Source organism: Equus przewalskii, chromosome 20, assembly GCF_037783145.1.
Source record: "Equus przewalskii isolate Varuska chromosome 20, EquPr2, whole genome shotgun sequence".
NCBI lineage: Eukaryota > Metazoa > Chordata > Mammalia > Perissodactyla > Equidae > Equus > Equus przewalskii.
Window position 1 is genome coordinate 51,215,620 of NC_091850.1, and position 12,350 is coordinate 51,227,969.

The 12,350-nt window shown below is 45.1% G+C and overlaps 1 protein-coding gene across 3 annotated transcripts in view; it reads right to left on the reverse strand.

Moving 5' to 3' along the window:
- Nucleotides 1-1,161: 1,161 nt before the first annotated feature.
- The window catches only part of ADCY2 (adenylate cyclase 2), a 404,137-nt gene continuing 392,948 nt past the window's right edge, over nt 1,162-12,350 (reverse strand). Inside the window, exons 23-26 of one of the 3 annotated variants that reach the window (XM_070587228.1) lie at nt 11,156-11,270; nt 8,348-8,472; nt 4,127-4,322; nt 1,162-2,814 (exon numbers count right to left, since the gene is read on the reverse strand). In XM_070587228.1, coding sequence (XP_070443329.1) covers nt 4,170-4,322; nt 8,348-8,472; nt 11,156-11,270 — 393 coding nt within the window. In that variant the 3' untranslated portion in view covers nt 1,162-2,814; nt 4,127-4,169. Of the gene's footprint in view, nt 3,464-3,503; nt 4,323-8,347; nt 8,473-11,155; nt 11,271-12,350 lie in introns of those variants that run through there. The other 2 variants (XM_070587227.1, XM_070587229.1) reach the window with 2 other exon arrangements.

Consider the following 12,350-nt stretch of genomic DNA (forward strand, 5'->3'; position numbering starts at 1 on the left):
GAGCTAACTGCTGGCAATCCTCCTCTTTGTGCTGAGGAAGACTGGCCCTGAGCTAACATCCGTGCCCATCTTCCTCTACTTTATATGTGGGACGCCTATCACAGCATGGCTTGCCACGAGGTGCCTTGTCCGCACCCAGGATCTGAACTGGCAAACCCCGGGCTGCCGAAGCAGAATGTGCACACTAGGCCAGCCCCTACTCATCTTTAAAGTGGGAATTCCAAACCTTGAAGAGTTGGCGTGGGAATCCATGAGCCACTGGAGTGTAGTCATAACCCAGGCACACCACGGGCTGTGACTGTTACTTTGAACACCTTTCTTTTTGGAAGCAGCTGTTTTTAACCCAAGTTGGAAATGTTTACGTTGGAGACAATTTGAAACTTATTCAAGTATTAAGATATCAGCTATGTTTTTAATGAATGGACCCCTTGGAAGAAATCATCTGCCACCTATTGTGATTAAATTTCTCCCTTCTCAGCAGTTAACGGGCAGGTGATCTAATTAATTTCCATGCTGATTCCTCTATCACTGGTTTATTGTTTTCATTCTCTAAGGACATATGACACTGAATTGCTGGCAATTTTGAGGCCGTGTGACTCCTAAATACTACTTTATTCTTTCGAAAATATTTTTTTTCACTGTAGGTGACTTTTATTTTTTCTCAACGAACAGCAATAGTTTATTTGGGATGCCTTTGGGCACATTAAACCATATTTATAATATTAGAAAATATATAGAGTTTTAGATGGAGGTTTTTATAAATTACTCTTTATTCAGTCTTGATTCCCAAGAAAGACAAGGCATCTCTAAGAAATGCCTTCATCTGAAAGTAACTTCAATAAATTAACATCAAACTGAACTAATTTCAGTTACTTTAAGTCAGATCCTACTCCCTTAACCTTCTACTACGTTTAAAGATTTTATTCTTCCTTTTTCTCTCCAAAGCTCCCGGGTACACAGTTGTGTATTTTTTGTTGTGGGTCCTTCTAGTTGTGGCATATGGGATGCCGCCTCAGCATGGCTTGATGAGTGGTACCATGTCCCCGCCCAGGATCTGAACCCCCGAAACCCTGGGCCGCTGCAGCGGAGCACGTGAACTTAACCACTCGGCCACAGGGCCAGCCCCTCTACTACTTTTAAAAAGCAGGGCTTGAATTGGGCCAGGTTTCAAAAGACATTTACTAGGCAGCAAGGGAAAACTGACTGTATTTCTCTTGGCAGCTCGACATTTACAACTTAAAGCTGATCAACAAATGCTTGTTAGTCATCTTATCAAGGAGAAACACATATTAAAAGAATTTGTTTTGATTTATCAAATTTCCACCATGAGTCAACGTTTCTTGGAAAGCAGAGTGGTTGCTGTCTTTAGGAAAGCACACTGAGTTGAGAAAAAGAACAGTATGGAGGATTCGCGACGATGTAGACATTTCTAAATAGATGTATTAAAAATACTGCCGTTTTCAGGGGGCTGGACTCGGGGTGTTGTCCACGAGACAGGGCTTCCTCCCAGACTTAGAGGTTAGGGAGGGCTTTGAGGACACACTCTCACCTGCCGCCAAGGCTGCAGGGCTGATGGAAGAGAACTGCAAATCCACTTGTTCGCGTGATTTGCTCACCCGAATGTTGTAGTTGCCAGACCTTAAGGAGCTTCGCCCAGGAGTCCCACTTCCAGATTTCAGGGGACAGGAAGTTCTTCATACTTCTCTTGTCTCCGTCATTGATCAACAGGGAGACTTTGGACAAGCCCTTCGACCTCTCTGTCCTGCTTCCTCTCTTGTAAAACGCAGGGCCTGGGGGGCTGCAGGCTTGATGGGGCATCAGAATCTCCTGGAGAACTTGTTATCAAAAACACGGCCAGCAGGTCTGGGTTGGGGCTTGAAAATGCACATTTCTAACAAGTTCTTGGGTGATGCTGATGCTGTTGGCTGGAGATCACACTTTGAGAGACCCGTGTATGCACAGACGTTTGCGAGGTGGACTCTGATGGTGACTTTGCTTTAGCAAGTCTTGTTTGATAAGACTGGCGATACAGCTTTGGGAAGAAAACAATTCTTTTGAGTTCTTTTCACCAAATTCAGCACATCCCAGGCCAGGGGGTGGTGGGGTGAGCATGTTTAAGAGTGCTTGGTGAATCACCAGGCTATGGGTGTCTACTAAGGGCAGGTGACACTAAGCACCCTGGATGGGTACTATAGGCTCTAAGGGAGGAAGAATCCAGGAGGCGCAGCTGCTGATCATTGTTACAAATTATACACAAGGCCAGTCTGAAGTCACTGAAACCCTAGGGCATCTGAGTCCAGATTTTGGTTAGACTGAAGAGAAATGCCCTTATATTATTTTTCTTCTTTCACCTTTTTGGAGAATTAGGTGTATTAAGGCCAATGCTGAATTGCAACTATGGGATCAAAAAATTCCTGATTGAGGCAGACAATTGAACAAGTCATGCTGTCTTGCCACTTCAGAGAGGAAGGCCAGTTATCAGTTTCGATAAGTGCTTTTAACCTAGAGTGAGTCCAAGTCCTGGCAGGGCAGCCGTGGCCGTGCTGCGAAGGTGCTGGCGGGAGGAAGCCCTGGGCGCCTGCCAGGCTCTCGCATGGTCATTAGCTCTTTTAATCCGACCTGATCCCGTCAGCTACCAATGAGAAAAATACTCCTAAGAGAAATTGAGAGACGTGTTGAGAGTCACACAGCTAGTGAAAACTCAGAGTCAAGAGTCAAATCGAGCGTTCGTGTTTCAAGTTTGAGTTCCCAGGAAGAAGCTGCTTCCTAATGCATCCTCGGGGTCCTCTACCTCTTACAGAGGCTGGCCTGGAGCTATGGAAAGAAACCAAGGTTGCTCAACCAGGCTGGTATTTGCAGCTTTGCTTTTAAACAGGAGATTATAGACAATTGCTCTATTTTTCACCCTTTGGCAAAGTATGATTTCTTTATGTATGAGAAAACTCCCAAACTTAGAGTTGGATTTATAAGAACAAAATTTTCCAGTTCTTCTCTCTTCAAAACTGCATAGACGTTGGCTTGGTGCCTTCTTAAGCCTCCTCAGACATAATAGGCAGCTTGTGGGGCTTAGCAGCTCCAGTTAGTTCAAGCTATTGTAAATGCTGATGTACACGGTCAATTCCAAATGACTCATGCAGCCTGTGTCTGATGCTTTCCCAAAGAATTAAGTTAAACCAGAGTACGTGGACGGAGGGGTGCTGTTGCTAGCAGAATCTTTTTACTATTAAAATATTCTTTCCTGAAAATGTTTTCTAGAGATGCCAACATGAAAACTAGACCACGTGACACATCGAGCATGCTTTCTTTCTTTCCACGGAGTTGCCTAACCAATGATCTGCATCACAAAATTTGTCCTGGTCTGAATTACTCAAGGATATCTCAATCTTTGCTTCTGGAGGACTTTTTCTGAAACAACTGTCCACAGGGACAGTGAATGGAAAACAAACCTCAATTCTAGAGCAAACTGCAGGAAGAAAGGGAGGAAAAAGATACAGACTATAAACCAAAGTACATAAAACTTTTAATGAATTAACCTTACAAAAGACAATGGCATCAAAACATCAGACGCGTTTGGTACAAAACTGTTCCTAGGTAGTGAGAACTAATTCTGGTGATAGATGGCTACGTGCTGCTGGTACGAGACACAACAGAGCAAGGTGACAGCCAGGGATCCCAGCTGGGGCCCTTAGACAGCCACTGGCAATGGACACGTGGATGAACACAGTCAAATTCCATGTGAGGTGACAGAATCAACTTATTCACAAATACTGTGTGTTTTAATATCAGACTAGCGGATGCGGTTGGCGAGCTACCATATTTTCCAGAAAAGAACATGCACCGAAGATAATATACACCCCCTAGTTTTATTGCCTTAAGAATTTTTGTTTGTTTCACCTCTATCGTCTTTGTTAGTTCTTTGAATGCTTTTCTCCTATAACGCACACTCCTCTTCCTTTTGCTTAGGAGTAAGCACAGTGCAAGTGGCAGAGCGATCTTGGCACACATCAGACACCAAACGGTATGCCACCGGGTCATGGGGACAAGTCTGCAAAGGCTCCAGAGGACAGAACAGAGCACGCACATCAAAAACGAGGGACAAAAGTTGCAGTCAGAAAGTGCATTGTACCTTCCTGAAACGACAGTCTTCTTGCCAAAATGAAGGCGACTCTTCAGGAAGCCAGGTTGCTCTGGGAGAGGGACCTCGACATTTCTGTGTTTACAAAGTATGTCTTCAGTTCCCCCTTTCCTTTCACGTTGATTATTCCTCGACATGTGCACGTGTATCCCAGGGTCTGCAGAATGAGGCTCGTCTCCTCAGTAACCTAGAAGCAGATTGACACATGAAAAAGTGTCAAGTGCATATATTGACACAGGCTTTTGAAAGGTCATTACACTACAAGGACAAAGAACCAAAAAATGTTCACTTGCTTTGACCCATTAATTCCACTCCTGAGAAAGCAGTAGGAGAGAGAATAATCCATGAGAAGAAAAAAAATTTAGGGACAATGTTTAATTCAGTGCTGTGACAGTGAAAAACCGGAAACACCTAAAATTCAAGTAATCTCCAGGGTTAAGTCCACGAGGATGCTGTCACAGGATCAATATCACGGATGAGATGATGGAATAATGTGGAACATTTTACCCCAAAAAAGCAGACTTAAGCCTGGATCCCTGCTATGATTTCAACCATGTGAAGATTATGTATTCACATATAACAGACCTGGAGAACAAAATAAATCAACATGCTTTGGGAGTGGTTGAATTTTGGATGATGTTTACAAATTGTCATGAATATCATTTCATGAAATAATATTAATAGATTTCAGTAAAGATGGAAGAAAACACTGAGAAGAGGCACAGTCAGCTCCTGCCAGTGGCCACGTGTTTCAGTTTAACGCACATGAATACAATGGCCTAAAACTAAAGAACACTAGGCATTTGCACTAGCCTGCGCGTGGGCGGGACACTCAGTCAGGTCCTGAGAGTTTCCTCACTTCAGTGGGTTGACATGAGATGACAAAAGGAGTGAGCCCCTCCCTTGCAGCCTGTTCATGTGACAAGGGTTGCGATTTCCTGCCATTGCACCAGGAGGCAAGGACCCCAGCTGCTGAATCACGTCCAGGGCCTGCTGGGTAGGACAGCTTCTCTCCCTGAGGGAGGTGCCTTGTCGGGTATTGAGTCTGCAGCATCTCAGCTTGAACCTGCGCTGTGCTCAACTTGTGGGGACGGCAGCCCCGGCCTCGGTCTGTCTGCTTGAGTGTCAGAGAAGCCTCCTGCAAGAGACATTTTCTGAGGCAGAGGACGGGTGACATGCACAGATGCAGCCAAGAATGAGGCCTTAGCTCCTGAGGTGAGAGAAGACCCACTAGTCAGGAACATGGTCCCCCAGCCAGGTCCCCTAGGAGGTATCTGGGTCTTGAGCAGAGATAGAGGGAGCTGTTTTCCCAGAAACCCCTGATCACACTGCTTTGGAACCATGTAAAAAAGCAGAGGAGGAGAGATTTTCTCCCATTTCATCAGAGGAAGTGGATGTGGCTGCCACAAGGGAACCTGTGGGGCCCCAGTCCCCTTGGGCATGTGGGTGACGCACATGTGCTAGGCAGGCTTGTGGACAACACAGCAATGCTACACCACAATTTTGTTTTTGCTGTGGGCACTGTCGGGGGGCGATGCAGTGGTGGGGGCAATGGCAGCAGCAATGAACCAGCCTCCTTGGGCTGGAGGGCTGAGTGAGGCCTCAAGGAAGGAAAAGGGGACCCAGGTGCCAGATGCTGATGTCCTCCTCTCCCCTGACCCGGCCCAGGGGAGGACAAGTGTAGCTGGAGGGCGAAGCCAGCAGCACAGGAAGGACTTTGGATTCTGGACAAGGACTGAAAGAATATGGCCATAGTTGAGAAACTCACATTACAAATGTGTTCTCCTATCAGAGCGCTTAGGGGCAATCAGCACTTGAGAATGCTCCAGGCATTTGACTTCTGACCTTCCACGCAGAGAACAAACACATCTTTTGGAGCCTTGAAAGTTAATTTTGCAGTTGAAGTATTTATTGGTGCCAAGAATCCCCACTGGCTTTTTTTAGCTATCCATTGGTATTTGTAACACTAACCACACAATGACCATGAATCGGGGAGGAGGGAGTCATCTCCCGATTAACACAAGCTATTATTTCTCCAAGTCCAGGGGAAGCCTGGCTGGGCACGAATTCTTTGGGCTTCCAGGCTAGAAAGCCTGGTGGGAGTGTAATGCTCTTTAATAAAGAGAACCTGTTCCTCAGGCCCAGGAAAAGCTTTTAATGGTCTCCCTCTCATTTTTTATTTTTCCTGGCATTTAACGACGTGTTTTGCACATCAATAGGACTGAGAGGCTCCTGGAGCTGGAGTGAGCTCCAGCCTCAGAAGAAGAAAACCTACCCAGATGCAAACCTTCCAGCTGCTGGGCTGAGTGAGCACACAAAGGCCTGCAAGTACTTCACTCTTGACAGGGAGCAACCTAGCTAATTTCCTCCCTGGGGCTCAGAGAGCAAAGAGACTGTCCAGGTGGCTGCTCTGCACTAAATCACATGGAGTTTTACGATGCCCAGTATCCTCTTAGAGACACGCATGAGCTCAAACCCATTTTAAACAGTGACCTGTAGGGGATTTACGATCTCCAGGAGGGAGCGCTGTCCCTGACCAGGCTCTCTTATATTGCTTTTGATACTTATCTCAAGTGCTTGAAAACAGCTTGGAGAGTGGTGAAGAACATTGAAACTACTATCCCTCTTCTGTTCTAGGTGTGTGGTGGAGGCCTAAGTCGGCCTACAGGTGGGAAAGTGTGCCCTGGTAGAAGCTTGCCTCTCCCCGTCCCAAACAGAAAACCACTCAGGATTGCTGGAGCATCCCTGGGCATTGGAAGCGACCAGTGATGGGCATGTAGAAAGGCCTAGAAGCCATGGTGTCATCAGGGCAGGATTAGACTAGGCTGCCAAGATGGCAGCCCCTTCCTCTCAAGGGTGGGCAACTGGTCTGTCTCCACAGACAGTGACCACAGCTCCAGCCCACTCAGAGGAGCCCCATTTCTGTTGAGAGTTTCCTCTGGGTTGGATCTCGTGAGCAGAGCAAGTTGTCTCTTTTCTCTTGGCAATGGTTAGTTTGACTGGGAAGGCCTGGAAAATTTCCTCTCCTCCTCCTGTCACTTTTCTCTTTTATCTCTCCCTTCTCTTTGTAGGATGGCTGCTTACTTTTCAGTAACTGTGGGCTAATAATCTGACCAGAAGAAGGTGAACCCTTAGAAGTAATGTTCGTCACCTTCCATGTAAAATTAAAGATATGCTTTAGCAAGGCCACAGAAATAGAACCATCTTGGATGAAGGAGTGAAATAGTGTGAAAGGCCAGGAGGTAAGCAGAGGATAAATGAAAGCCTGTTCTTGATGATACTGGTGCTGATGTCTTCTACAGATTTAATAAAGGACTCTAAGTCTCCATCATAACTTTTGGAGGCAAGGTTATTTGAGGACCTTGGACGAGCTGAGACACACAGTATAGGGGCTCACCGAATTCTGCATAAAGGAGAAAAAAATCAACATAGCCTATTGTGTCCAGTGATTTTCATACAAATTTGCCATTTGGCAGGAATTTATCTTCCAGAATACATGTCTGGGGTGAAATGTGGAACCATTGTTTTTTGAGAGTGAGGCAAATAGAAAGTTCAGCACAGACACACATACACCCCCTTCTCATTTGGAGAGGTTGGTCTTTTGTTCTAGGAGTCTGGTACTGTGCCCAAGCAGGTGCATGCATTCATCACAGCTTTTAATTTGTCAGATCTTGGCTTTCTCTGTCTTGGGTAGATTCTAAAACCTTCCAGTCATTTCTAGATGCCCACATCCCATGCTAGTACAATTTAGTACTGTCATTTCATATCACCCTTAATTTCATTTCTTGCCTCTCCCTCATTGGTTCCTTCAATCCTCCTCCCAATTCGGCCATCCTGGAGAGGAGGGCAGAAGGTTATGTCTAGTTTTGGTTATATGATCTCTCTCCCTTGTAAAGCCTGTTTCAGGGTGTAGGGGCTGGGAGAGGGAACGGGAGGGAGGGGTTCCCTCCTGGACTTCACACCCAGGCTGTCATACCGCCATGTTGGTTGTTGTGGTCATTTACCTTCACAAATGCAATATTACATTATTACAATTTTTATTGTGTTAACAGTGCAGAAACTAATTAACATTTCCATAATAAAAAGGATCAAGTAAATTTCAAGGTTTACTTTCTTTCCTTTGTTTTAATATATTATTGTCATTATTATACACTTATTTATGGTTTCCAAGAGGACAGACCTGGCCAATGATGACAGAGCAGACTGAATTACCTGTATTTTGTCCAGAACTCCGGTGCTATCCATCCTACTGGCCACATTTACAGTGTTGCCCCAGATATCATATTGTGGCTTCTGAGCTCCAATTACACCAGCTATTACAGGTCCATGATTAATACCTGTGGCACATCAGAATTGGATTCAAATGATAGTAACTGTCTTAAACAGAAAAGTTTTATAAGAACGTTCCTGAATCATCACTACTGAACAAAGATTAAGCCAACTCATAGAACCCTAGAGCAAAGAAAAATTACTCCTCTATCATCTCAAAAACATTAAAACTATGTTCGTCCTTTTTTCCCTTCTGGACCTTGATTCATGCTATATGTCCATTTATCATTATTCCATAATAACATAAAATTATGTTTTAAAAAAGTGAACATTGTGATATAATTATTTTTCTATGTTGCTATATAGTCTTAAGGAAGAAATGATCATTATATTGTATTCCATTACTTTTGTACTTAACGTTAATTTTGAAATATACATATTTTTTTCTTTTCTTTTCAATGAGTTAATGCACTTTTATGGAAGGTTTTTTTGTGGGGTTTTTTTTTGCAAGGAAACCCTTGATTATGGAGGGTGTTTCTGAGAGATTTCATTTCCCACTGCTGAACTGCATGGTTCTACAGCCTGTTACAGATCTGAGGCCAGGCTTCCTCTTTGCAGTGGAAAGACGGGCAGGAAGTGCCATACAAACACTGGTCCACCTAATTGTCCAAGGCTCACAAGAGGTGAGAGAGAAATTCTCCTTTGCTTTTGTGCAGTACTCAATAAAACTCACACCTCTGCTTTAGACATCCCAAATAGTTCATTCGAGCAGCTGGCTGGTGATCTCAGCCCCCTCTGCCATCAGCGTTTCTTCTGACTGTTGAGTCCTGCTTGCTCAACAGCTCGGGGAAAGGGAGAAAGCCTGGACTGATGATCGCCGGCAATGGGGCGATCTCTATTAGTGCAGGCATCTGCTTGATTTGTGGTTCCCATTAACCGACTGCTTTTAGGCTTGATGTGCAGAAAAGGATGTCAAAAGTGAATTCGATTCTTCTTATTTGAATCATCGTTTTTGGGGGTGCAATATTACTGTTCTGAGTTCCTACAGTGAAGTGCTACCGGAAGGCGCCATGCACCAAGGTGGGGCAGGGAAGCGGCCACCTGGGAGAGGCCGAGGGTTTGGGGAAAGGCAGACTCAAAGGCCAGGTGAAACACTGAGCTTAGGCTTCCTTAGAAATCTAAAAGAGCTGGCATGTGGGGTGAGTGCATAGGTATTAATCGTTACTCAATAATCAGTATAAAGGAAGCACTCAATAATAGGTATTGAATCGGAGGTCCATTCAATCAATTGCTCATTAATTTGGAAAATATTATTATGGTCCAGACCAAGAACACTGTGCTTTGGATGTACACATGTGACTCACAAATAATCATCCCTGTTCCACCTCACAATGAAGAGCAATGATTTTGGTCCCTATATGTTTGACAATAGAGGGGTCATTCTGCCACACGATAGATTTTTTTTTTAGAGCAGGGCAGTATGAAAGTTTGAGAAGCCCAGTTTTGAAGCTGTCAAAACAATAGAGAAGTTCCAGGGTCAAAGGGACACCTCCACGCTTGATGTGGTCAGCCGGCTGACGGGGTGGCCTCCTGCCCGCCTGGTGCTACTCACATTTGTATACAGTAGAGCCTGGATAAAGGTCCACTGTGCATGGGGGTGAGAGAGTGTAAAGAAAATGTGTCCAGATGCTGATGATTAACAGGACATACATATGGTGAAGAGAATACCATTTGCTCAAAAGATGTGGAATATTTCTGGGTTTTAAAATTCAGAACATATGCAGAACAAAAGAAGAAAATAGCCCTAAATATTGGGATTTTTTAAAACGTTAAAATCTGTATGCAAAAGGAGTGAAAAGCCATTCAGAAGAAATTTGTTAAAAGAACTACTTTTACACGGACTTGCTTTCAGAAGAAGCAAAATGTTACCAAGAAAAACATAAAATGGTCAAAGAAGCTCTTACAGATCACGAATGGCTGCAAGTAACTGCACACATCACAAGGCAGCTGTGTGCGAACCTGAGGGCTTCAAACACACTTCTTTTTGTTTTTTTGATAGACATTTGTAAAAGGCACATAAGCATGGAACATGCTCAAGAATCAACCTAAAGTAAGGGAAGAACTTACTAGAAATTTTTTTTCACTTGAAAGAAAGTTGGCTTTTTCTCTCAGATTTGAACATGCAATCTGAAAAGCTGCAGCTTTTTGAGCACCTAGCACACACGTGTGGGGTTCTTGGAAGTTGTGACGCCAGGAGTGTGTGACTATTTGAATCATTCTAAGATTTTTTTTTTATTTCTACATCTCCGAAGTCTGGATGCATCTTATAGCCTGTGGTGGGTCCCTGTTTCATTGGCAGCAGTCCATAAAATAATGGAGCGGCTTATAGCCCATGGCTTAAACCAGCTCCTCAGGACAGCTTAAGGCTATACATGCCACGGCTTGCCGAGGGACCCTAGCTGGAAGGACAAGGGTAGTGGGACTGAAATCCAGTTCACAGGCCACTTGCTAACCCAAGTGCTTGCAGCCTGAGTCCACCCAAAGAAGATATTTTTTTCTAATTTGTACAAAAGTGCCTCAGGGGCTCATAATTTCCCTGAGTCCTTCCACCTGCAAGCCAGTCCTGCAGCTCTAAGGACACATTTGTCATTGTTTTACTCCAACATGGCAAGGATGATTGACATTTCCTGAGAACTTATTCCTTGTTCCACTCCTTCTCCACAACCGAAAGCAGATCTCGGCACAACTCACCCACTCGCAACTTGAAGTCGTTGAAGGAGTGCTTGTTGATGGCGTCCAGTTTGGCCACCAGCGCAAAGGCGAACTCCACCATGGTGCCTATGTGCATGTACTGCCTCTCGGGCTCCTGAGGAGAGACCAACACGCAGACCGGGTTAGAGCTCAACCAGCGGGAAGGACTCCCTTCAGTCACAAACCTGGACTCCGGCCCCAAAGGAACGCTTACGAATGATGACGCCTGATGCACTGCAGACGTTTTGTAAGAATTAATTCTCATCTCAAGGAAGCACTGTGTCCAAATTCATTTTTGTGCCGGGGGGAGACATGAAACCCTAGAAGACCCTGAGCAGGGCCTACACTGTTTTAACCCAGAAATCGCCAACCAGGAGCCACCTTGGGGAAGGGCTGGCTGCGTGTTCCCTGTTGCCCCTCACACCCTTGTCCAAGGGGTTCTGGCTCCGGGAGGCTGACCTCCAGGGCCTGCACTTCCTGTCCTCTTGTTTCCTGTTGGATTTACCAGTGGGAGGGCCAGGGGGCGGTTCAGGGGCGGGAGCAGAGAGGGGTGAGGGGAATCCCTCCTCCTCTTCCCCACCAGTCATCTGCTACAGCTCTCCCTGGGTCTGGAAACACCGCTCCCTCCTTTTGCCCCTTCTGGGGTGCTGAACTGTGTCCCTCTCAAAATGTGTATGTTGGAGTCCTAATCCCAGAACCTCAGAATGTGACTGTATTTGGAGATGGAGTCTTTAAAGATGTAATTAAGATTAAATTAGGTCATCCGTATGACTAATCCAGTATGACTGCTGTCCTTGTGTGTAGAGATTAGGGTACCGACACACACACACACAGAGAAGACCATGTGAGGACAGGTGAGAAAACGGCCACCTACAACCCAAGGAGAGAGGCCTCAGGAGAAACCAACCCTGTGGGCACCTTGATCTCGGACTGCCAGCCTTTAGGATTCTGAGAAAATAACTTTCTATTGTTTAAGGCACCAGGTCTGTGTCACTTTGTTAGGCCAGCTGGAGCAAACTAACACAGGAGGTAACAATTTTCCGCCTTTCCTCGTGTCTGGGTGTTTCTCATCCCTTGAGGAATAGGGCTATCATACGTATGGAGCTGAAGGAGAAGAAAAGGGCAAGGTTTCCAATGAAAATAAGTGGAAATTTCTATTTACTATTAATTCATATTTATTATTCCTGTTGCTAAT